Source organism: Netta rufina (genome assembly GCF_964035555.1).
Source record: "Netta rufina genome assembly, chromosome: 2".
Taxonomy (NCBI): domain Eukaryota; kingdom Metazoa; phylum Chordata; class Aves; order Anseriformes; family Anatidae; genus Netta; species Netta rufina.
The window spans coordinates 4,031,572-4,058,603 of record NC_140124.1 but is presented as its reverse complement, the minus strand read 5'-3'; the positions used below and the strand labels follow the sequence as shown (position 1 = coordinate 4,058,603).

Sequence of the window (27,032 nt, the reverse complement as noted above, 5' to 3'; positions counted from 1 at the left end):
AAAGGGAGTCTGAGAGAACTATTTTCAGTTTAAAAATGGAGTTTTAGTAAAATTCATAGGTGTTTCCTTCATGTTATATAATAAAAAAAATAATAAAGAAAAAAAACAAAGAACCTATTCCTCCAGATAGAGAGATAAATATTACCATGTATTACTAACAGGTTTGCATATTCGTTAATACTGCAATGTCTAAGCTAGGCATCAAGTTGAATATATATTGATTTTTATATCTTTAATATCTTTATTCATGATTTAGGTGAGGGAATTGAGTGCACCCTCAGTAAGTTGGCAGACGACACCAAGTTGGGGGGAAGTATCTGTCTTCTGGAGAGTAGGAAGGCCCTACAGAGGGACCTGGACAGGTTGGGTCGATGGGCAGAGGCCAATGGGATGAGTTTCAACACGGCTCTGTGTCAGATCATTCACCTTGGCCACAACAACCCCATGTAGTGCTACATGCCTGGGGGAGAGTGGCTTGAAAGCTGCACAGAGGAAAAGGATCTGGGGGTGCTGATTGATGCTCACTTGAACATGAGTCAGCAGAGTGCCCCGGTGGCCAAGAAGGCCACTGGCATCCTGGCTTGTATCAGGAATAGTGTAGCCAGCAGGGCCAGGGATGTGATTGTCCCCCTGTACTCTGCTCTGGTGAGGCCACACATCAAGTACTGTTTTCAGCTTGGGCCCCTCACTACAAGAAGGACATCAAGGCCCTGGAACATGTCCAAAGAAGGGCTACAAAGATGGTCAAGGGCCTGGAACACAAATCCTGTGAGGAGCAGCTGAGCGAACTGTTTATCTGGAGAAGAGAAGGCTCAGGGGGACCTTATTGCTCTCTATAGCTATGTGAAAAGAAGTTGTGGGGAGCTGGAGGTTGGCCCCTTCTTGCAGATGACTACTGATAGATTGGGAGGAAATGTCATCACACTGTGCCAGAGAAGGTTTAGGTTGGAAATTAGGAGACATTTCTTCTCAGAAAGAGCAGTCAGGCATTGGAACGGGTTGCCCAGGGAAGTGGTGGAGTCACTGTCTCTAGGGGTGTTCAACGAAGGGTTGGATGTGGTGTTTAAGGACATGATTTATTGGGTGACATTGGTAGTAGGGAAGTGGTTGGACCAGATTATCTTGGAGGTCTTTTCCAACCTTAATGACTGTGATTCTATGATCACAACTATTTTAATGAAAAATCAGCTTTGTATCAGCTGCTTGCTTTAATTTTGTTCTCTGAAGTCAAAAACAACATCTCTCCTAAATAGTGAAAACAAAGGATGTTAGAAGAGACTACCTGATTGTACAACCAATGTATATTTTGCAGCACATGACCCACACATCAGTCCACATTTTATAACATGTTATAACATATGAATCTTTTCTCATGGACAATCCTCCTACAAAGTCCAGGTTGCTCTTTACCAATTTTTTCAGACAAAAGTGTGGCATTTCTGCCTAGTGCTGTCAAGACATTTCTATATATCTGGAAATGGCTGGCCAAATTTACATATCCACAATGTAGATGTCAACATAGCTAGCTGTTAAGAATTCCTTTACACTCAAGGGAGAGAAGTTGAATGTTTAAAGTAGACAGCTAAAATAGGTCAGACAAATTGCTCTCTTCCTATGTCTACTTCTCTCTTTATATACTTGACTATATAAAAAGAGACTTAACAATGAGCTCATTTATGAGTAAGTGTCTTCTGTGCTTCTAAAATTTGGTGACAAGTCCTAGGTCACTGAAGGGTTGCTTCCCCAACTGTGCTTATTTCTTGCTAGCAAGAGTCTCAGTTGACATGAGAGACACATTCACTATGTCCTTTAATATAAATTATGAAAGTGGCATGTTACATTCAGGGTGTTTTAGGGGGGAAATAATAAAATGCTCTGAATTCTACACTTTACATTGAGAGCCTAAAGAAGATAAATAGAGTATCAATTACATAACTACCTGTTCATTTCTAAGCCAAAGGTGTCCATCTAGCAAAATTTGTGTCAAAACCAACCTTAGAGTCCCCCTTCCCTGGGGAGAACTTGGAAATGCTGAGGTAGTGTTCTGTGAGACAAACTGACTGGTAACAGCTGGAGTATTCTCCTTGGCTGCTTCTTTCTTTTGCACTCTTTCATTCTCCACCCATGTGTATTCTGCATAACAGAATTCTGTTCATGCCAACAAGAAACACTGAGATAACTGTGCAAGGAATGGGTGGCTTTGATGCAACATATAATTTTCAGTCTGCAAAAGTGTGATCGATCTTGCATATTTTCAGAAGCTTTCAGATTTCTGCACCTGTGCAGTAGCTCCAATATGCTGCATGGGAAGGATGTGGTGAACAGCCCTGACCAGACTCTGAATTAAGATTAATTAAGTAATGAACTCACAATTGATCACCTCTGGTCTAAGCCTTTGTTGGTCAGCTTTGAAATTTATTACTTTTCTTTCAAACCACTGGAACACAGTCAGAAGACCACAACCAAGAGCCTTGCACATCACGTTTTCCTTTTTTTTGAGTGTGGTCTCAGTAACAACACATAACTGCCTTATGCAGTCTCTAAAATCCTCTTTTGTTCATCCTATATGGGTACAACTCTTGAGTTACGGTATAACAATTCCATCTATTATTCGATATGGGATTCGATATCGAATTTGATATAATTGGATATGAGATTTGTTTTAAGTATCAATTCTTTTATGCCTACCTGGGAGCAGACATGTCCTGCTTGGAAGGGTCTCACTATCTATTTTTATTGGTCGCTGACATCATAGTGTATACTCTGCGTTTATGGGCTTCCCACAGTGGGATCCTCCTCAGCAGGCCTTAGACTTCTGTAATATATAATTCACTTATGACCTAGGTGCACCAGAGTCCTTTTTTAGATAGGAGAAAGAAATGGACACTTGCAGCAGAGCAAATTACCAGAGCTCTTCCAACCTGCCCTTGAAGGACCTATGATTCTCCACTAAGTAACACAAAGAATCTTCTGTGGCACTGAAAATGTCTGCAGTGGATAGATGAATCTCCTTTTATAGATAATGTCTGACTTTCTTAAGTCATCAGTTGACCTAAACAAGTCATTTTTCTTCCTGTGTTTCAGCTGTGCTTGAAATTATTCCCTGAAGACCTTCAAGGTTGTTTTTTTTATTATTATTATTTTTATTTTTTTTCCCTTGGAGGGTGTAACCTCTGTACTGTTGGCTATTCTGGTTTCACTGATTTTAATTATGGTAGCAGATGCAGATAAAACAACTGCATGAAGCACCAACACCTCCAATTTACTAATAAAATGACAGGATGTGACTAGAAGTGACATCAGAAATCTATACAATAATTCAGACTTTCCTTCCAAGCCTTGTATTAATATTTTTATTTCTTCTCCCAGTACTGAATGAATTTGAAATGTTTTATAGACAGTGTCTCTACTTTTTTAAAGTTCATTTTTCTTGTAAAATATAGCTGATTGTACCTAATTGTGAGATAATTAGCCTTTTATTGGTAATAAGTGGACTCTGCACCTGTATGTGTCATACACTGTAGGAACTGCTAAACTATATGTGCAGATTTCAGGTCCAAGACACAGATTCATGGGCCTGGTAGCTGGTATTACCGAAAAAACACTTGGGCCTCTGTGGATGATATGAAGACCTCAGTCCATTTTTTGATACAGGTTTCCGTGACTACCTTGAAGGCAAAAATGAAGCTGATTCTTTTACTTGCCCTGCAAAATGTCAAAGAAAGGCAGTAAAATGGTTAGCAGATGTTCTTATATCTTTAGAAGTTTCTTTGAAACTAGCATAAAACACAAAACCTCCACTCTTCAAGCCTAGTGAATGCCAGATTAAAGTAAAACCCTACCTTTAAAAAGGTATATTGGAAAGAGTGTGTTCTAAAGGTTACCGCTTTACCACAGGTTATCTGTCCATACATTTAGTCAGCCCTCTCCCACCCTTCTGTTGTATTTAAATCTTGTTTTTGATGCATTACAGTGGCACAATCCAAAGACAAAATTAAATCTCCATACCACTCTCTGGCCTTTCTGGCCAGGCCTGCCTGCGCACAGGAGTGCAAATTATCAAGGAATAATTTCCAATTCAATGTCTGCTGATGCGTCTGCAAGGTTGTCTGTTGCTTCTGTTAATGGAGTGACTTTCTTTTTCCATCTTTTTGCTGCTGAATGTCACCATGGATGTTTTTGCTCCTCCTCAGTAGAGATCTTATCAGTCCCTCATTATTTGATAAACCATCAGAAATACAGTTAAGTAATTAAATTCAGTACCAGAGCAGAGCAAGAATGACTGATCGAGTGGGGATGGAAGAAGGCAGATCAGTTCAGAGAATTTTATGAATCATTGTTCTCCATTTAGTCAGGGTCTGGATAAAGAAGACAAAAATCTATTGAGAGCTTAATTTTCTTTTTCTTTTACTTTTTTTTTTTTTTTTTTTTTAATTGAAAGACTTTAATTTGTAAATGCTGATGTGTTTGTGGTACATGACAGTAAATATAAAAATTGAGTGTCCAGTGATTGTAAAGGTTATTCCACATTTGCCTTTACCATTCCTGTATTTACTTTTTGTATTCAGTATGATTTCTTTTCAGCCTTTTCTCCTTTGCCACATTCTGATTTTTTTTTTTTTCCCAATATGACCTATTCTTTCTACATACATGTTTGCATGTTCTCTATCCCTGAATTTTTATTATTTGTGACTTTTTTTTTCTCCCTTTCTCAAGAATTTGTTTACATGTGTAAACGTTACTCTAGTTTGGAAGATGTATGCCAGTCTTATTTATGCCCACATAGGTAATAGGTGGCATACAAAAAACCTGCATCACAGAGTAAGATTTTAAAAAGCACCTCTGCATTCAAAGTCTTCATTTACATATGTGTGGTGGTTTTACCTTGTTAGGCAGCTGAACTCTATCACAATCATTCTCTCACTGCCCCTCCTCAGAAGAGGAGGGGAAGGAGGGGAAGAAGAAAAGGAAAACAAACAAACAAACAAAAACAAACAAACAAATAAAACAACCTACAGGTTAAGATAAGGATAATTTAATTAAAGGGGAAATTATTATAAAGATAAAACTATTAATAATTAAATAATTTAACTAAAGGGAAAAGAAAAAGGGGGAAAGAGAAAAAAAAAAGAAAAAAAAAAAAAAAAAAAAAAAGAAAAACAAGTAAAGGCCACGTGGAAGCACAGAGGAAAGAAATTACTCTCTACTTCCTTAGAAATTACTCTCTACTTCTACTTAGAAAGAAATTACTTTCTACTTCTACAAGCAATGCTTGACCACATCCTTGAAGTAGGGCCTCAATGCACATAGCCAGTGTTTGGGAGGACAGACGTTTTCACAATGAGAGCCCACCCCTTCCCTCTTCTTCCTTTTTCCACCTTTTATTGCTGAGTGTGACATCATATGGTACAGAATATTCCTTTGGTTGGTTTAATCCAGCTGTCCCGGTGATGTTCCCTTCCCACCTCTTGCCCACCCCCAGCCCGCTCTCTCTGGGGTGGTTAAAGGGGGTCCTGATGAGGTGCCAGTATTACTCAGCAGTAGACACAACACTGGTGTGATACCAGTGCTGTTCTAGGTTCAAGTACAGAGCACAGCACTGCTGCTGCAGGGAAAGTTAACTCCATCCCAGCCAGACCCAGTACAATCTGTAAACAAAACAGATGAAAGAATTTTTTCTGGCCTTGAGAGGGCTAAACTCATACCTTCCTAAGCAAAAAGATTTTGTATAAACTACTACAGCCATAGCCAAAGACCACTAGCTGAGTTTATCTTGTAGGAATTTGGTCTGGAGTGCAGAGATAAATGGAAGGGGATCCATCTCAGGTGATGGACAAATAAATTTTTAATGAATATCTCAGTGCTAAAACCTGCCTGTAGGTAGGACATCAAGCTCAGACCTCTATCACCAAGACATGAATATCTCAGGCAAGATGTTTTTTTAAAAGGTAATGAGGTTTGGATCCTGCCAGAGATTCAAACAGAAAATTTCTTGTCAATATTATGTAACTATTTTGAGAATCTTAATGAATTGGACTACATGGGAGTTTTTAAACAACGAATTATGACATAAAGAACTAGGATGTATTTAATGCAAGGGATACAATTCTGATGGTGTCCTGACCACATGTTTAGCTCCTTGTCACAGACAAAACAGCGAAAGTCACAGATATGTATGGCACTGTCACCCATGTAAATCAATCCTGCTATGGATAAAACTTTAGCCTGTCTGAGAGTACAATTAATTTCTTTCCATCTCCATTGGTGTGTGCTTGAAAAGCTATCAGTTTATTAACAAATCTGGTCATGGATTTTGTTGTCTGGACAAGCAAACTCTAGGAATAAATCTTCAAGTCATACCATCTCTTAAAAAATCCTCACACAGTCATGATTCTGAGCCATTACTGAAATCAGGACGGTCAAATCATGACTTCAGAAATGAAGCAGACAGGCCCTTTGGCTGGTTCAAAATGTTCCATTCTGCCTCTTCTTTAGGTACAATTGAGGCCTTTGTTGTTACAGAGTCTGTTTCAGTACTTTTTATGATGCAAGTGACTGATCTTAAAGCCGTGTCCTCTGGCCTTATATTTATTGTCCAAAAAGGTCTATAGTAGCTGCAATCAATAAGTATGATTGACTTCTAATATATGCAACTGACAGTTCAATTGTTGTGCTGTTTTCTGTCCATTTCTTTCTCATCCTCCACCATGTTTTACATATTTATAATCATTTTCTTCTTTCACTGCAGAAATTTGAGCCTTGACGTGAAGACATTGACAATAACATCTGCAGAGAGTGTGTGCTTCAGCCCCAGTAACAGTGTTAAAAAAAAGCAAATCTCAAGTAAAGATCAAAATTGAGAGACAAGATGGCCATCAACTGGAAGACCTGCTTCTTCACTCTCATATTGTTTCCCATGGTAAGGATAATTGACCTTGTAAATAAGATGTTATTATTTAAATACGTATTCCCAAGTCTAGCACTTGATAAACATTAAGGTTCTACTGTTAACATTCATTCTGTCTTTTTCTGTGTGGACCCATAAGTTATGATAAGCCTTTTCCGACTTCCTTTGTAGTTGCAATAGAATTGGGACCACTGCTCATCCTGCACAAGGGAAGTCTGTTCTGTGAAGGGATTTGTTCGGTGCTAGTGTCTGAGATTAAAAATAACAATAAAATAAAAGTAATAATAAAACAACATAAATAAATAGTGGAATGCCTATTTGCAATCTGCTTAAGATTGATTTTTCCAGGCAAAAGCGATAAAATTAGAGGTTTCCATCAGTCCTATGAAGACTAAGCCTTCAGATATTTCAGCCAGTGCTTTTGGTTGCCTCAATTTTCAGAGGGTCATTTTTCAGAAACTATACAGGAAGGCCATTAAAGATATAGGCATTCAAACTCTTTAGTCACTTTTATGAAGAACTTGGGCTTTTTATGAGTCGTACTTGGATTTATTCACATCATAATCCTTCACTTACCAAATAATGTACTATCCCTTGAATCACTCAGTCTTAACACATTTTTGGGGATTTGTCATGTAAGTCTATTCTTGCTTGTTGTCCCCATTTGCATTGTGGCTCTATCTAGTCTCACATGAAAGCTGTAAGAACATTGAATAAAGCATTTTTTTTTTTCACTTTGAAACTGTAAGCAACACTATACAACCACTATAATAAATTCATCTTGCATTTCAGCTCAGCTCTTAGCTAGATTATTGATCATAACTGTGCCTTTCATCATGTCTCAGGAAGCACTGCACAAAGGGATACCAGAGAAATAGCACTGGTATTTAAATTATCTATCTTTCATATTAATAGCTTTCTATAACTTCCATACAAGTACTTTACAATTGCTTAATATTCTCTAACAGACAGACATTTTAAAACACTCTTGAAATATAGTTTGGTTTTATTTTTAAGGAAGAAATAGTTAATATGGTTTTGATTTGACTAGAGCTGTCACTGTAAACTAGATATATTTTACCAGTTTTTACAGTTTCTGGCTTATTTGTACTGATTGTGTAACTTGTCATCTTCAATGCATAATGGTCAGCATACAGTATTCACCTTTTTTTGGTACACATAAATATGCATTTTTTCCTCTAAGGTCTTATTCAGAAACCGCTGTAATTAATTGCATATCTGAAATATAACATTGTTCAACTAGATTCTTTAAAATGGGAATGTTCATTCAAATAATTTAACCCCTCACCATATAAATATCTGATTTTTGATATTTTTTTTCTGGTAAATGATGCTTCTGACTATTCCTATTCAGATAGAAAATACTACTTACTATGTTTAATTTTTGTGTTTTATCTCTGAAATAGTTACACTAGACTTCCTCTAAGGTAATGGGGAAGGAAAAACCCATCAGTTAACCTATTTCATATGATTATTTTAGCATGACATTCCTGTCTTCCAGAGGTGCATGTATCTATCCACTATAAATGGAGGTTAGCTCAAATTCAGGTGCTGTGGTTTTGTGCATAGATTAGATTACATAACCTCACCTTGATGTGTCTAGTTTGAGACCCAGAAATGACAAATGACATGTCTCAGTCTCTTAGGAGTTCCCATCATACAATTAAGCCTAGGTCAACCTCAATGTTTTGTCATCTTAAGTGACAGTAAGTGGTATCCTACATCAGGTGAAACTGGAATGCAGATTGGTAGAGCTGCTGAATTCCTGGGTAAGAAAGAACATTTTTCAAATTGTAATAAAATTAGTTATGTGATCATGTGAAGTGAAAGTCAAATGGAATTTTTTTAATGACCAGTGATCACAGAATCACAGAATCACAGAATTTTCTAGGTTGGAAGAGACCTCAAGGTCATCGAGTCCAACCTCCAACCTAACGCTAACAGTCCCCACTAAACCATATCCCTAAGCTCTTCCACATTTCAAGATTTTCGGTGTTCAGCTTGAGACATCCAAAAGGTATCTACTTATTTAGAAGTGAACAATTTTTAATTAAGGAAAATAACTGTGACTGAATATATCTCTTGAGCTTTTAGATAGATGACCTTCCTGGCAAGTGTAAAAGGACAGAAAGTTTCCAATTCTTAGCATTTCAGGACATAACTGTGATCACTGAGCTGGATAATCAGTGATCTGCTCTTGCTTTTGGAAAGAACAGCTCTCTAATGAAATACTATGAAGCAAACCAGAATTAATAAGAACAAATATGCTTTTGTCTGTGTGGTTTCTGCAATGTTTATGAGCTTATTTCTGAATGCAAGTTTTAATCATAGACTCCTGCAGGAATCCAGGTAGTAAAATTAGTGATATTACATGCATGAACCTGTGAATATGCACATACATTTCTTTGGTCAGTGAAGAGACTTATGCCCATGACAGAGATTATACCATAATTTGTGTATACTATTCATTCTTTATTACCTCCCTAACATTCATTTTCACAGACTAGAACTCAGGAATGCTGAATGTTATTTATGGTTCTTCCCTTGCTGAGAATTTTTATAATGCTTGTGGTAACATATTTTCCCTCTGTTGGGACTCACTTTCTCTTTGAATCATCCCTTATATGCTGTGCTGATGTCCTCAAATTGATACTATTCTGTCATACAGATTTCCAGATTTTTTGGATGTGACATTTTAAAAAATTAAAGTAAATTTGAATGTCATCCTGCCCTCCAAAAGGTTCCTTAAAAAGTCTTGTTTTACCTTGCTGTTCTCTAAATACATCTGGTACCATTCAAGAAGTATCTGTTTACCTTGAAGAAGAGTTATTGTTTTCAGCAGTGGTATAATTCCCAATTTCAAGGCACATCTCCATCCCTCATTAGCATTAGCTCCTGAATCTTGAATCTATATACCTGTTTGGATGTGCATGTTTTTGTTACATCAACAGATAGTCCTATTTTATTCACAGGTAGCCAAACCACACAGACTATGGTCTACAATCACATACAGGTCAAAAAAGGGCAAAAAGAGGACAAAATGTATTAATGGAAAGCTATAGTTGCCTTCAATTCTAGTCTCGGACCAGAAAAGAAGAAAATAATATGCTACTTAAAATTTAGATGCTGTCATGTTAAGCCAATTCTAATTATCATAGACTAGATTGATTAAATTTTCATGTGTTTAACAAGTTATTTTGTATTTGTCAATCTCAAAGGTATTCTGGTACTTGAGGCAGGATCTAGAAGAAAGATACATGTAAGACCTGTAAAGGAAAATGTTTGAGAGCAATTCTTGAAATTTATTTTTTTTTCTATTTGAAATGTTTTTCAAACTAAATGTCTATATTGATATTTATTTATTTATTTATTTATTTTTTAAAGCCAGACTGCTTATTTTCAGTCACTCTCATAATTTTCGGTTTAGTCCAAACACCTTATCTTTTCATTTATACATCAGTTTTCTTCATCCCACCTATTTTTATTGTTTTTTCAATTCATTTGAGATAGCACTAGGCTGTTGCTTTTGGGGTTTTAATTTTTAATTGGAAATGTTAACAAAATTCACCATAAAATTAGTGAAAACATAGGATCCATAGGATCCAAAGAAACCATGGTTTCTTTGTCTGGCTCCAAATGTACTTGAGAAACAATGAAATTCATGACTCACAAAGTTGGCTTAGTATATGAACTGAATTTTAAATGTAACTGCAATGCAGGTGTTCTAACTGTCTGTAATAATTCTTTCATTTTTCAACTAATACTTGGAAATTCTTGTGGATGCGTTTTTAATATTGCTAAGCTTAAATGTTTGAAGTGAAAAGATATTTCTTGTAGTGTTTCATTAGTTGGCAAACATGTTCATGGACTTCCTCTAAAAATAATAATAATAAATGCAGAGATGAAAAAGAAAGGTGTTAAGTGATGTCTCTTGTATACCAACATTGAAGTGCAATCTCAGTATGAGGGTCAGATGTATAAATACAGATGTGTAGGCAGCATCTCACAGATCAGAGAATCAGACCTCAAAGTGATTGTTTTCAAGTCTCCATTCATTAAGAGAGGATGAGAGAAACTAGGTCTTTTTTCTTAGATCCTGTTTACTGGAGAGGTAACATCTTCTAAGGGTTTAGAAGACCTCTGTTCTTCTCTGTTTAGTCCATAGAGAAGAACTATAATTATTAATCTGTAGCTGTCATTTCCAGTGGCTAGCTACAGTCAAACAGAATCATCTACATTTCAGTCTCTGTAATTTTTTTTTAATATGGGAAGCAGTATATTCAGATACACTATTCCACTACTTTCTCTTTGTCCCTGCTATGTTTGCTTGAGCATCCATAGCTGAAATGATGTCCCCTCTCACTGGGGACAGAAGTGTGTATGCTTGTGTTGGTGTCTGCTCTTTAAGGAACCTGTTTTTCCATGTAGGATCTAATGAGCCAGCTTTTGATCAGTTTATTGGCCTTATGATTTGTAAGAGCTCATGAGTTTACAAATCATGAAATGTCAAGCTTTCTGTAGGATTGCGAGCCTCTAACACAATGCACAGATGCATGGGACTTCTCTGTTAATTGCAATACCACAGCAGCTCCTGTACAATGGCTAGGGACCTGCTGGGAATGTCCTCCAGAGGAGAAATACCTCGGCCAGCCAAGGTGTTACTGATGCTATGTTTTTACTTCTCATCACAAGATGGTGCTGGGGGGAATCAGCAGAATATAAAGACCTCTTAAAAGCCTGTGATTTATTTAAAAAAAAAAAAAAAAAGAAGAAGAGTCAGGATTTGTAATATTGGGTAGGGTTGTTTCAAAACAAGCTTTCAGAAAGTCTGTCACAGAGAACATCTAAGGGATTCCGTGCTGCAAAATAATAATGCCTTGGACACCACACAGCTTAAAGAACCTTGTTAGGAAACAAAAAATTTTATCCCAGGTCCCAGATGTTCCTTGCCTTGCCAGCAAGGGAGGATGAGTACTTCTAAAGGGTGACTGATTCCACCTGAGAACTCTGTAAATCCCTTTGTTTCTCTGGGAAACTCCTCGTGTGTTGACACCCCTAGGACACCAGAGGCTGGTTTGAGGCCTCCATTTTATGTTGGTGCTGTGATTAGTACACCAGGACTTGCCATCGCACCTTGGGGAATGCAGGTGTTAGTTGTGGAAGAAAGACACACTTGATTAAAATATTTTAAAGCTTATTATACTTATTTGCACAAAACATGAAAGTCAAGCAAACAAAAAAAAGAAATTCTAGAAAAATGCTTATTCCATCACCCTCTGGTTCATAACACTACACACAAACATAGGCTTATATGTGTAATTTTCCTTATTTAGGTAGGCAAGATATCTAGGTCTTAGAAATGCAAGGCCTATATCTAGGTCTTAGAAATGAAAGGATTAGGAAGCAGAAAATAGTTGTCCTACATTAATGCCTTCACTTTTTTGCCCTCTGGTAGTAGTAATAATTTTTGTGACAGGCAAATATTATGATGACAACACTGATTTAAGGATATTAATATGATTCTTTTGCCTGCTGGTTTTGAATTCATGAGCTTGGAGGAGTATTGGATGAGCAGTCAAATACCAAATTAGGAAATAAAAAAAGATGTCTTGGAAAATAAGCCTGTTTAATAATAATAATAATAATAATAATAATAATAATAATAATAATAATAATAATAATAATAATAATAATAATAACTCAAAATCAGTGATTTTTTTATGTTTCTTAGCTATTAATATCCAATACCTGGAGGTATATTACTCAAGTCTCTAGCAAGTCAGCTGCTGGCCTCCTCTTCCTAAAGTTTGCGGATTCAGCAGCTTAAGATTTACCTTAGAGGCAGCTTGAATAGATAGCTGTGATGCAGAACCAACGCTGCATTAAAGAGAAGGGGGAAATGGAAGCAAAAGAGCAGGATGAGAGGAAATGAACAAAAAGTAATAATAATAAAAAAAATGTTAGAGGTCTGGTCTTCTATATGTCCCCTGGTCCCTCTCACCATCATTTGTAATAAATAGCTATTCTTTACTTTTGCTTCCCAATCTGCAAAGTAAACACTCCACTGCTTCTTAAAGTTAATTCACCTCCTTCAGCAAGAATCTGGGCCTTCTTGAGGATCAAGTAGTTATGCCTTAAGCCTGCCTGGGGGAGCATACATGAGCAGTGCTTGCCCCAGGATTACACATCACAAGGCCCTCCAGATCAGTGGTTGCTTCTGAAATAGCCATAGGGACAGGAAGGAGATGCGAGTCAGAGTGTACTGTGCTTAAGGCTGCTTCCAGGGCTTCTTTTTCAAGCCAACAGAGACACAGCTATTTAATCAAAGACTATGAGGCCTATTAAAAAACACTGCCAACCATAAAGCCCAAGTGTTGCTGTCATTGTAGTCCCCAAGGGCACAGAACCCAACTCAACAAAACTCTCTTTGTATTTCTGGGCAGGGGGTGAATAGCTCACTCCAGGCTTCCTTGTGTTCATGTTCCTGAAAAGAAAACAGGGTTTCAGTCAGATTTACTTTTTTCCCATGTGGAAATCACTTGGAAGAGAGGATTGGTGAGGTATGGGTCCCCTTCTGCACTAAAACATGGTGATCTCAGTGATATCTCAGTGCTGTATAATTTGTGATATTTATTACGTGCTGTATAATAATAGTTGTGTCCAAAAGAGAATTATCACCATCCTAAAGAATGGGAACTGTCTACGTATATTTCTGTTCCTGTTAGAGCTGAGGTTTGTACCTAACTGATGTCAGCAAGTGCACTTAAGACAATATTTAGCCTTCTAAAATCTGGATGTCTATTTTAAGATATTTATCCATATTAGAATCTACTAACAATCATTCTGTAGTCAATAACAAGAGATGGGCACCTCCAGGCATTGGTATGACCCATCATAAACTGCGTAGTGCTCTCTTTGCTGCAGAGTAATTAAAAAATAGCTTAGACTAGACTTTGATTTCTTTAGCTCTTAGAAAACTCATCTTTATTGAGTAGTATGTTACCTTTTATGGATATCATGTGAATGCTGAATGAATGACTAAGTCACTCTTGTGCAATTGATTGTCTTGCATTATCAATATCTTGGGACTCATTTCCATAAAATGGCTTGTCAGGTTATCACAAATGCTGTTTATTATGTTTCCTGGAATACATTTTTAAAATCAACTATTGAATATGTTTTCTTGTATGGATGAGGATAGACGCCAAAAATCACAGTGTCTCTAGAAAAAAAAAAAAAAATATATATATATATATATAAGAAAATTAATAATCCATACCATTAAATACTTCATGATCTTTCAAACAATGAAAGGAAATCAATTTTTAAGAGAACAGGAAAAATATTTTCCCTACATAATGCAATTTAGAATTATTTTGTAGCACTTGGATATTTTTCTTTCCAGTAAAGATTAAAGCATTTTTCTTCACAATTTCAACCACTTTTTTTTTTTTTAAGAAAATAAAATTTCTAAATAAATATTCTATTCAAACAAGACACTTAAAACATAGAAAGCGAGCACTTGATAACAGTTCTCCCCCTTTTTAAAAATGAACAAATGACAACTTCTTTGCTATTGATACAGTTTAGACTGTAGACTTCATCAACATATTTCCTAAGGGAAAATACTCTCAATAAATGTCTTTCAGCCAGATCATGCTTGTGTCTGTTGGCAACTTTAATGGTTTGTCAGCCTTTGTATGCAGTCAGTACACACCCTGCACCAGTATACTTTATAGATGTACACTTATTCTGGACTGGTGAAAAGTTCTGTTGAAGATGCAAAGTGGTAGTTTTTTTACTGCTTCTGGCCTTCCTGATAACATATTTATGCAATGTCCTCTTATGACAAATATTGCTCTGTATGCTGTTTTAGGAGTGCAAAATTCTTATTAGTTCTCTAGAGCTTTATACAGAAAAAGAAAATACTTTTGCTTCTGTGTGCTCTTTTAAAATGCTTTTGGTCCTACAGTTTCTGTCTGACTCAGCATCTGTGGCCAAAATATGTTATATGGAAGTTATTTAGGCTAAATGCAGACTGCTGATTTGATGTTTGAAGCCCCCTGGGGAAAAAACAAACAAACAAACAAACAAACAAACAAAAACACTATAATGTGAACTACTTGTATTTGCAGGTTTGGGAAGGGGAAATACAGACTTATTTGTTTGTTTGTTTGTTCGTTTTCATTACTTAACAGCAACATCTAAGCATGTTACATATTTGGGCTTAAAACTAATCAGATCTTTATTTTGGCTTTAGTGTTTGTGAAACGCTTGCCAGATAAATGATAATGTAAAATGCATTACTAGGTAAGCATAGAAATACATTGAAGCTCAAAGGTACAAGTTTATGTTTACTTCCTCAGAAATATTAAGCTGACTTTTTGTTTATTTATTTATTTATTATTTGCTGCCCTCTGGCTGAGCTGTTTTTAGTTATGTTATTTCTGTTAGCCAGGTTTATGATAATTTACTCCATTACTTAAAAATGTAAAAACCAAACAAACAAACAAACAAACAAAACTTGTTATTTTTGCACTAAAAACAAGTTAAATTCCTACACAATTATTGGCTAAATTAGTCCATTTTAGTATCTCTTCCAGCTACATACACGTGTAAAATCAAAACCTTTTTGCCCATCATGTGTTGCCTACTATGCCTGAACTGACAGCAGGCACACCCACTAAATAAACTGTAAGCTCATTTAAAGACACACATTTTCTTCATGTCTTCAGTCTAGTAATTTTGGTATTAAAAGTAGTGAAGTCATCATTTGCCCTGTAACTAGGCATGTCATAGAATCATAAAATCACAGAATGGTTTGTTTTGGAAGGGACCTTAAAGATCACCTAATTCCAACCCATGGGCAGGGACACCTCCATGAGACCAGGTTGCTCCAAGACCCATTCAGCCTGTCCTTGAACACTTCCAGGGATGGGGCATCCAGTACCTGTAGACACTCACTTGTCTACTACTGCAGGACAGGAAACAGAAGTGAGAATGGGCTGTAAAACAGCGATGGGTCTTTAATATCCCAAGGAAGGAAGACTTATGTGATCCCATCCATGCATATGTATTTATTTTTCCATTCCTCCAGGTCATCTATCTATCTCCAAATTCTGAATGTTCTGGGTAATTTCAACTAACTTTGGCAGAAGGGTTGCATTCTCAGATGAATTACTTTTCTAAAACTTTCATGAGAATGCTTGAGTAAAGACAGAGATTTTGTTAATTCCCTGCAGAAAAATGAACTTCAGCAAAAGCTCAAACCTCATTAGAAAATACAGTATCCAATCTGGAGCTCATCTGGGAGATACTAATCCACATGATCAATGACTAAAGCTTTGTGCTATTGCTCACAAAACTCATCAGCTTTGTTATCAAATAAAATCTTAAAGCTAATTCAGGTATCATTTGATCCCTGATATTAGATAGTAACATAAAACATGAGAGCTGGAAGATCAAATGTTCATCACGCCCCAGATTAGTGTTTAATTTGAGAAATGCTGCAGCTTCTTGTTCCTCAGTTCTTTCTTTGCCAAATAACACCAGCTGCACTGCTCTGCCTTCTTCATGTACGGCTAACATGTGTTCAAGTGTTAGAGCAATGGTGCAAAGACAGATGTATAAGATACAAGAGGTTTTGTTAATCTTAATCTAAACACTATAAGAAAAAAGTGTGAGTTTGCCTCCTGGAGATCATGATGTAAGTCAATGGCTGAGGAGCTCTAGACATAGCTTTCAGACACGCTGGGGTCTATATGTTCATCTAACCTGAAAGAAAAAACGAAAATGCTGGCTTCTGTATTTGTTTTATTTTGCAGCTTGGACCATAAGCAAAACCCCCATTTGTATCTAAGTGAAACACAATATCATTTCATAATGTAGCTTGTTTTAATGAACTTATGATCCAGAACTGATGCTCTTTTTCTGCCTTTTGTTTCAGACGTCTTTGTGCATTGTACTTTTGCATGTGCAAATACATTGTATTTGCACCCTTAAAATCCATGGACGAGTACTGATAGTACATGACAGAAGTAGAGGGCACACCTGGGTGCTCTGGAAAACCATAGATGGGGCGGGACAGGACACTGTGAAGAAAGTGCCTCCTGAGTTTTCCAATGCTGATATGAAGTCCCACATAAATCTTCATCTGATGCATACTTTCATCTTCACATTGACATACTTATTCCTTTTATACCTCATGCAAGTATATTTGTTATATTTTTTCAGTTGTGTATACCAGATATATTTTTTCCTTTCAGAGATTACTTTTTTTTTTTTTTTTTTTTTTTTTTTTTCCCCCTCAGGGTTAGAGGAATAGATAGAGACCAGAAAATATAAGGTTGATTTTGCTTTGGTTTTCTCACTGTTACCTATTGGTTAAATCATTAATTCTGCAGATATTTAATTACAGGACACAAAGATTTTTTTTTTTTTTCCCTGTATCTTTGTTAATCAACTCCAGAATAACACCTTGTGGATGACACTTACTATTCAACTATGTTCATGGCTTTGGGAAAGAAAAAGAAAAATAGAAACAGAAAAAAAAAATAGGAGAAGGAAAAAGAATTAAATACTGAGTTTAAAATGATGTAACAAAAATGAAGGGAAAGTGACAGGGATGTGCATAAATAACATTAGTCTAGAGACTTATTTTTTCATATTTGAAAATGTGAAATATATGTATCTGTTGTCAAAGGATTAATGTAGAACATCTGAACGTGGTAATCTTGAGGGTCAAATAAATGGAAGTAAACATATATTGGAGTCACCCAGAATAACCCATGAGGGACAGCACAACTTTGCTTTCAAGTCTTTTTTTAACTTAAGTGTAAACACAATTTGCTCTCATGGGAGAGGAATTTCATCTCTCACTTTCTCCGTTCAGTATGTATTAGGTATACATTATTTATATGTATCAATGCTTTCTTCTGATATTAAGAAAACCAAAGCAGTCTGAAATAGCTTCCCCCTATTTCTAACCCTACCCATCTCCATAGAAAATGACACTTTTTTATTAATAACAAATTGAACCAAATCAAAACATTACTGCAATTTAATTTTTCCATTCCTAGGGCTTCAGATGTATATCTCTTTTTCATATAAGTCATACTTCAGTTCAGAAATAAGTGAGGTTATGAAAATTTAGACCATTTACCTTAGAGTAAATGCTTCACTCATCATTATTCTCCTGCACATATATGTCTGTAAAAGTAATATACTCTGTGAAACTGATTTTTCTCTCTGTAATTGGAAATACAATATCAGAAGTGAACTTCTTGGGAGGAATGCGTATGAGCAGAAAGCTGAAAATGAAGCTGGTAAGGTTAATATCTGAGAAATTCTGGTATCTTTCCTAAGATTGTGCTACATGTTGGCTCTCACCAGCTTCCCCTATTAACTACAGAGGCAAAATTTGCTTGTAGTGTTGGGATGTGTACTACATGAAGACTTTTGGAATCTAGAATGGCCAAAAATGTCAGAACCAGGTTTCACTGAGTCTATAATGTGGTCATTACCACTGATGAAGCAGCATCCAGCATTTTTGAGGCCAAACATACAAAGTTAGGATCTCTTCAGGAACCCTATTAAATCTGGCACACATAAATATCCCAGCAGAACCCTTCCCTCTTTCTCCAGAATGCCAGTACAGGGACTCTTCCATGCAGAAGAAAAACTTTAAAATATTGGCCAGCATTTAATTTCTTCACTGTAAAGTAGTAACCCTATATGTTTGGACTTCAAAGTTTCCTTGTTCATTTTTATTTTTGCTTTTTTCTCTTTTTATTTTTATTTTTTTTGACACTGAAAATTTGTCTCTTGTTTAAATATGCAAAAGATTCTGAGTCCTAAACGTCTGCGCACTGCAGTCAGCTGCAAACAGCACAGCTGAAGCATCTGTTATCCTTGGAGAGATCCCCTGTGCCACTGTGTTCTGCAGCAAGAATACCCTTGTACCTGCCAGCTAGGCTGGCTAGCTTAACACTTCAGATGCCTGCTGCATTTTTGGGGGGCTGAGCACAATAAGGGGGATGTACCATGAGGATAGTAAAATGCATTTGGAATCTGTCCTTATTCAGGAAGTTATCACCGATCTGTGCAAATTTCTATATAGCAGCAGAGCAGAAAATGCTGGAGCAGAATCTGGGTCATGACAAGACTGAAAGTGAGACCTGTGGCTTAGCTGTCAGGGTCTGAAATGGATCCAAATCCTGCAGGTTTCTTTGGAACACAGTCACCCTTTAAGGGGGAGATCTGTTCTTAGAAGAAGACCACGTCTGTAATTGTATTGTCCTTCCTTAAATCAAATCATTGCCTGCAGTGGCAAATACAATAGGAATTTGAGGCAGGGTATGCAATCTGGCTCTTTGTGTTTGTTGTTTCTTCTTATTATTAGTAGTAGTAGTAGTTTTGTTTTCGAGTAACATGTGCAGTTTTATTTTGTAACACATCATATTTCAGAATTTCTTGAAATCATGACTGACGTTCAGCTCATGTAGAATAGTGTAGTTACCAGTAAGATGTTCTAAGAATACCTCATGAGCAAAACATATATGATAAATGCATTTCTGGGTGAATTTTATACCTAGCGACAAGCTAGAAGAGCAGGGGCTGGGTCCTGCCTATCTCCTGTCCACACGATTGCCTCCAGTGCAGTCTGTGTGCAACTTATCTGTTTTCGTTTAGTTTGGTGAGTCTGCATTTTTATAGTGTGTAACAAGAAAATCCCACTACATATCACAATGAACCTAATCTAATATGCTTTAAAGTTCAACTCTTGAATTTAAAGAAAAGAATTCTGTGGATTTTTATTTTTGCCAGTACAGATCAAACTCCAATTACTTCTGTCTGTCTCTAATGTTTTTATTGTGGCTAACACATGGGCCCCTGCTGATACTCAGTATGAGCATGCATTTCTCTTTTATGATGTATATGACAGAAATGCACTTTTGTCTTTCCTTTGTAATATCAGAAACGGGCAATTGAAGTCCAATATTGCACTCAGTCACCTGGTCACTGCATGTTCTTGAGCAGGACACATTTGAACTGCATTCAGATCATAAAGCATGAGCCAATTTCAAAGCTGCATGTTACAACCAATGAGGTTAAAGACAAAGGCTTATTTTCCCATTGTAAAGTATTACAGTATTACAGGTGTTGGCTACTTTAATTTAAGATACATACTACACAACAGGTAATGTGGCTGCTTCCAGTTATCTACATCTAGGGTGTCTTTAAACAGGTATCATTTTTAAGCTTACAAATGCCCAAGACAGAAATTTTTCATACAGCTAAGTTTCTATGAATCACAGATGTATTGAACCGTCTGCTGTGTCAGTGGAAGGAATTGTGTTGATCACCCCTTTGGCAATGGTTTACCTACCCAGAACTTAGCAACTGTCATGATATAACTGCATATCACCAGAGATGATGTTTTCTGAAAATTGCATTTAAATGTTAATGTGTAAATGTGTAAATTAAAGAGCTATTGCCAGGTATTTAAATACTGGTGATCAGCTATGATTAAATCACACACCCAATGAGAGTGCAATTCTTCTACTGGCCTGTTTGAGGTGGAAAAACAATGCACAGATAACAGTTCCTGAGACGTAGAATGGGGATGTGATTCATCAGTACAATGTCTACACCTTCACAAGTCACTTTGGGCTTGTTTTTGTTATTAGCAAGAAACAAGCATTGATGCTGCAAGTCTCTTTCTGTACCACGTTTTACCTAGATAACTTAAGTGACAAATATTGACCAACACTGAGTGTCCAAACCATTAACTGGCTGTGAGAGGAGCTTCTTCTGATACTTCTCAATAGCATGGTATCAATGTAGCCCTAAATAAGGAGTTAAGGCACTGATTATTTAGGCAGACAATCCTAAGGACAGTCACCTGTTACTAGTTCTCAGGACTAATCACCAGATTAGATCACCTAATAAAAGTAGCATTAGTCACATATTCTCTGTGGTATAAACCCAGGCTGAAGGATTATAATGGTTATAACGTTATGCAGGCAAATTTTGGAATTTTCTATCCTGTGGAATACTCAATGTGCGTTGTTTCAATGTCTTTTGTCATCTTCATCCAGCAGGAATATATGAATATGCTCATATATCTAGCCTCTCTCTCTCTCTTTTTTTTTTTTTTTTTTTTTTTTCTCCCACAGAGTAAATTTCATCTCCTTTTAAAACTTTGATTCCAAAATACTGAACTATTTCATATTGACATCTTTAAGCAGAACAAAAACATTTCTTATTCCTGAACTGGATTACTTAAATTGCACCTCAATACCTCAACATTTCATACGTTTTTTATTTGTATCAATGACAAATGACTGTGAATGTAACTGACACATAGGAAAGTATAGGTACGTCACACTCTTTACAGTCATAAGCTGGGACAACAGAGGAACAATGCAGCTTGTGAACCATGGATCTGCCAGAAATATCTTTATAGTCACTGCTATATTTTCCTCCTACACAGTGCCAATAGCCCAAGAACAACGAAAGCCCCAACTTTATGTTTCCTCCTCATCTGCTTTTAAGAATCTCTTAAGCAAAGTCATTCTCTGAAAAATGGTAATTTGTTTTTGGTGGTACTCCTCCTTCTGTGTGCAGTCTCACTGATCATCCTTAGGAAGTTTTCCTATAATATTTCTTTTCCTTTCTAATCCCCTTCACTCAGCTCCACATTGGCTCATCTCAAGGTGTTGATGCTCTGCCACACCATTCACTCTGTTTCTTCACTTCCTTCATGAATAAAAACTTTATTCCCCTCTTTGAGATTTTACAGTGAAGTAGTGGTGAAACTCTCCAGACACGGGAATGAGAAAGAACTGTTTGTTGAAGAAGCTAGCCTAGACGAGATCTTTTGTACAAGGTTTTGATTCCATGTGGGATCTGAGGGTTTTTTGTTGGTGGTTTTTCCCCTCACTTTGGCACAATATCTGAACCAATGCCTCTTAGTACTGAAAGGAGGAGGGAAATTGAGAATAAGCTTGAGTACTTCCATTACCACTGCTGTAAAAAGCTCTTTGCCTCTGTTCTTCAGTATTCTCCCCAGTCCCAGCGCCCCTTTGGGGAATATCAGACTGAAAGCTGTAGCACAACACACTTGCTGGAACTGCCTGTGGGGAGGACTGAAAGGGAGGAATGCATGTGATAGTTGAGGGCAAATAGCTTTAATTTAATTAGTGGATTAATTAAAGCTTTCTCCCCTGAGTAGGCTATATGTGTGTGTGTGTGGAGAAAGTGTTTCTGCAGCCTCCTGTAGCTGTTCATCATGCATTTCTGTTCCAAGTGTGACTCAGATGGGGTTTCTATTGAACTTGCTGGGAGCCTGCACAAAACAAATTTCCTGTCTAAGATCTTTTCTCTTTGGGGTTTTGTTTAAAAGTAATGAAGTATAAATGGGCAAATAATAACAAGTAATAACAAAAACTTGCCTTGTAAATGAATGTGGCATCCGGCAGCATGACAAATACAGAAATCCTAAAAGGTTCTCTGTTCTCAGTGTCCCCTCAGTGAGAGGAGTCTTACGTTAGCACAAATTCCCTCTGCCTTCACTTAGTGAAACTCATCAAGAGATTTTTCAGTGTAACAACCCATTCAATTACTTGATACCTTTGTCTCCTCACACTTTACAATGATCCTAGGAAATCAGATTAAGGCCAACAGTGTCCTGGGCTGTATTAACAGCCAGCAGATCTAGGGCCATGGTTATCACCCTTTACTTGTTAGACCACATCTAGCATGTTAGGTCCAGTTTTAGGCTCCTCAATACAAAAAAGGTGTTAAGCAACTGAAGCAAAGCCATCAAGATGGCCTATAAGTAAAGGATGAGGAAAATAGCCTTGTGTAGCTGGTGGAAGGAGAGGCTTTTGGGATAACCTAGTAGCAGCCTTACAATAACTATGAGGAGGTCATCAAGAAGATGGACCCAGGTTCTTTGTCATGGTGCATGTCATGAGGACAACAGACTATGGACTAGACATAAATTGAAACAAGGGAGGTTCTGACTGAATTTAGAGAGATATTTTTTTACCCTGAGGACAGTTGAAGTTGCACAGAGAAGCTGTGCAGTCTACATTCTTGCAGGTTTCGAAGACCCAGCTGGGAAAAAAAAAAAAAAAAAAAAAAAAAAGGAGAGAGAGAGAGAGAGAGAGAAACCTGTCCTGACCCTACTGCTGACCCTGCTTCGAGCACAAAGTTCAACTGAAGATTTCTGGAGGTCCCTTCCAACCTGAATTATCCTGTGATTCAATGATTCTATCTGAGAGGTGTGTGTCATAGATAGTTAACATGTATGTTAAATTACAGTTGCAGCCACCAGAGACAAGGATACATAGGTAAACACAAATGTATATTAATGACCGTTATATTAATGATGTTTAATTATATTAAACACTAAATCTGTAGATCAAAGAAAAAGGTTAAGACTATCTTTTATACACTCTATTTTTCCATTGCTCTTATATCCGATGCACCCTTCCAGGGCTACTTTAAACAAGGAACAGTGCTATATTACCAGTGCTCTCTGATGAGTGACAAAGAGGTGTGCCTTTCTCAAAAATCCTCTGGAGGTAATATACAAGGGAAACAAGCCTTTCTGTCCATTGCTATTTCTCTCAGAAAAGGCTATTCCAAATAATTTGCAGCATGATCGTCAGGGACATTTTAGGGATCACAGGGAAGCAATGTAGACCTCTCTCTATTCAGAGTTCAGGTGGGAATTTTTCATACTTTAAAACAGACCAGACTAAGAAGATGAGGCTGTGGAAGACTAAGTTAACAGAGCAAACCTAGGAGTTGGACAAGCAAAATCTTTGTCACCTAATGTTCACCCCATTGGATCAGCAGTTCCCCAGGTGAGAAGAGTATTGTGTCCCAGACTGGTCAGAGATTCTTTTTCAGTTTCCCCATTGCAGATGTCCAACTGAATTTGAGCATTATACCCCAGATTTCTGTAAATATAACTCCTAATTTCTCAGTTAGTGAATCAGTGTATTAAAAAAAAGTAGATCCTACACCCCAACATCCATTCCAGCCATTTCTCCTTACTAATCAGTCTGAACTGTCATGCTGAATGTGCACAAAATATGTCTACACAGAACTGAAGCAAACTGACAACAGAACCCCAAGGAAAAAATATTTATCGTTTATCTTTATTTATTCTCCTTTATTAAACATGAATTCCACCAATTTACATATGCACTATTTGCCTGAAACCCCCATTCAGTGATCTTCTGCTTGCTGAGACAGGCACTTCTGGATGCTTTGCTAAAGCTTGGATCTACACTGGGTTGTTCTGTTTCCAGCAGCTTTGCTATGTTTTAGGACTGCCATGTTGCAGGCTATGCCAATGACTAGGAGAGTGTCCTCGGAAGTGATTGGTGATGATCTTTGCAAGTACTGCACCACCGATGGCCTGCAGAGAGGCCTCTCCACTCACTTTCACCCAGCACTGAAAACTCAAGGAGGGGTGAGAAACTTTCATGAAGGCTCAGTCAGATTTGGAAAGGGCCAGAGCCTGATTTGGACACTAAATCACATTGCTCTTGAATATTTTTGAAGACAAGTGGGAATTTCAATATTGGCATGAGACTATCAGCTTTTCAGGACTAGGATGACCTATGAGGAATGAAAGAAGAAGACATCAAGCATGTGTTACTGGGAGATGCATTTTTAGAATTTTTAACTTTGGAAATTCTTAGGAACTGTCAGAGAAATCCAGTTTACATAATACAATAACAATCAGAAAAGATTATCAAACCTTTAGCTTCACTTCAAGCACATTTTCTCTACCAGGATTTTTAAATGCTTTTCCAATGAGTGGTTCTTTCCCTTCAGTGCAAAGTTTTAAGAATTGTAAATTGATATTGCTTGCTGTTAGATAGCAAGAGATAAAGGTATGCTTTGGTTTAACTCAAGATGTCTTTTCCTGTGGAAGACATCGACTATATTGATAAAGCCTCATCATGCTGAAAGACAAAGTTTTTGAACACATTTCCAGGATATAAAGATGGTTAGAGTAAACTCTAAAACACATTTTCCCAATGTTGCATAACACATCTTTTGTCCAGACTTACCACTTCAGAAGGTATCCACTGAGTGAAGGGAGCTGTTGATTATGCTGCAGCTATTTTCTAATCTGCAGTGAGACCTACATCTCTCCAGGAGCTGTCAGTGTTAGAAGGTAAACATATCTTAAATTCATATAAGCCAGTCTGAGAGAGATCAATGCCCTGTTTTGGCAGTGTGCACTATACTATTGGACTTGTTTTGTTGTTTTTTGTTTGTGTTGTTTATTTAGTTGGTTAGCAGGTTGATTGGTTTTGAGGAGTAACGATTAAATCTGGTGATGTTTCCATTGAAAAGTCAGCTTTTTTGTGTAATGTATGCAAATTAATATATAATTTTTGAGCTAACTTTTTAAAACTGAAAGTCACAATACTATTAGCAACAAGTGCAATTCAGTGTGAAGCTAGTGATCTTATAAACCTAGTATATTAAACTCCTCTCTCGTATTACTTTAGAACAAACGCTTAGACAAGTGAATTGGACTCTACCTCTACTTAGCCTTCTCCTTATCACTGTGTCTGATATGACACATCCTGAATGTTGTAGAAATATTCTCAATCACTTTACAAATAAAAGGTCAGGACTTTACAGGCAGAATATGAAAAATCACAAGAAGAAAGACCAGTAAATGATCTTCTTTTTGCCAGAAGAATTGCCCTGTTCTTTATCACATCTTTATTATGACTTCAAAGTGCCTTGCCTGATCCCGGAGTTTCTCAAGAACACAGGATTTTTCTCGCTTCTTTAGCTCCAATGAGTTAACTTGTGGAGAGAAAATATGTTTTAAAGCAATAATGAGTAAAGTGACCAGAACTTTAAGTATTTTTGAATGACTATAGGTAGTCAAAGACAGCTCAGGATTCTTGAACAGACCCTTCCTTACTGCTTGCCCACAGGATGATCCAAATTATTTTGGATAACTCTGGGACCTCTTTCAATACCCACATTTTATGTATTTGTATTTTTTTTTTCCAAATCCTTCCAGCAATCCATATAACCTCTGCTATGCACAAACCTTTATAAGTGACCATGAATGTGTCACAAAGATTATGTTGCCTTTCATAGAGAAAGTCCTCTTTTATCTCTGAGAAGTATATGCACTTGATATAACCAAGGAAATGAGTCAGGTGCCAAAATGTAAAAGTCTTTTGACATTAGATACGCCCTACAGGGTCCAAAATATCCTAACAAAAGGCAAACATAATGGCCAATGCAAGCAGAAGCAACTGGAGGTCAAGCAATATAGCCTAAGGCATATCAAATGGTCTTGGCATCTGTGCTTAGGTTTCTGACTTGCTCTCTTTGGGTATAGCTGCATGTCAAGCAGTGTCATATACATACATTTTGATATACAGTGTCAGGACAGGTAACTAAGAGTGGTGCTCAGTTTCAGTTTATAACCACTGTTCCTCAGTACAAGTGGTTAGGAAGCATCTTCTTAATGCGGTCTAGTGCTGTTCTTTCAGAGGTGTCTACTCGCAGCCCTGCTTCATGCTCTTTGGACATATTTTCAGGACTGTTGTCTCCCAAGTTAGTTGCGCACTTACTGGACATGAGGGTCTGGGGAGCAATGTCAGTGGGGGACCCACCAGCCACAGGGGAACTTGTACTGTGTGCCTGGAGCACCTCCTGCCCCCCTGCTGCCCTCACCTTGGGGGCTTCAGGGCTGCTTCCCTCACATTTCTCACCCCTCTCTCACAGCTGCTGTTGCACATCAGTTTTTTGGGGGCCTTTCCCAGAGGCCCAAACAGTGTCACTCATGGCTCGGCTCTGGCAAGCAGCAGGTCCCTTTTACAGACAGCTGGGGTTGGCTCTGATGCATTAATGCATCAGATACATCAGAACACATCTGATGCTGGCTCTGGCTTCTGCCATGGGGAAGCTGCTGGGCTCTACTCACAGAGGCCATACCTACAGCTCCCACTCTGACCAAAATCTTGCCACATAAGCCCAATATGTTTAGCTAGATACTTTTGTCTCTTTGCGGTTTTGCACAATTGAACAGATACTGATT

The 27,032-nt window shown here is 37.3% G+C and overlaps 1 protein-coding gene across 3 annotated transcripts in view; it reads left to right on the top strand.

Annotated features, from left to right (window-relative positions):
• Positions 1-6,868: 6,868 nt before the first annotated feature.
• Positions 6,869-27,032, top strand: part of ADCYAP1R1 (ADCYAP receptor type I) — a gene marked incomplete at both ends in the record, with an annotated part of 104,378 nt that continues 84,214 nt past the window's right edge. For all 3 annotated transcript variants that reach the window (XM_084282319.1, XM_084282320.1, XM_084282318.1), the window contains one exon: positions 6,869-6,919. In XM_084282319.1, coding sequence (XP_084138445.1) covers positions 6,869-6,919 — 51 coding nt within the window. The remainder of the gene's footprint in view (positions 6,920-27,032) is intronic.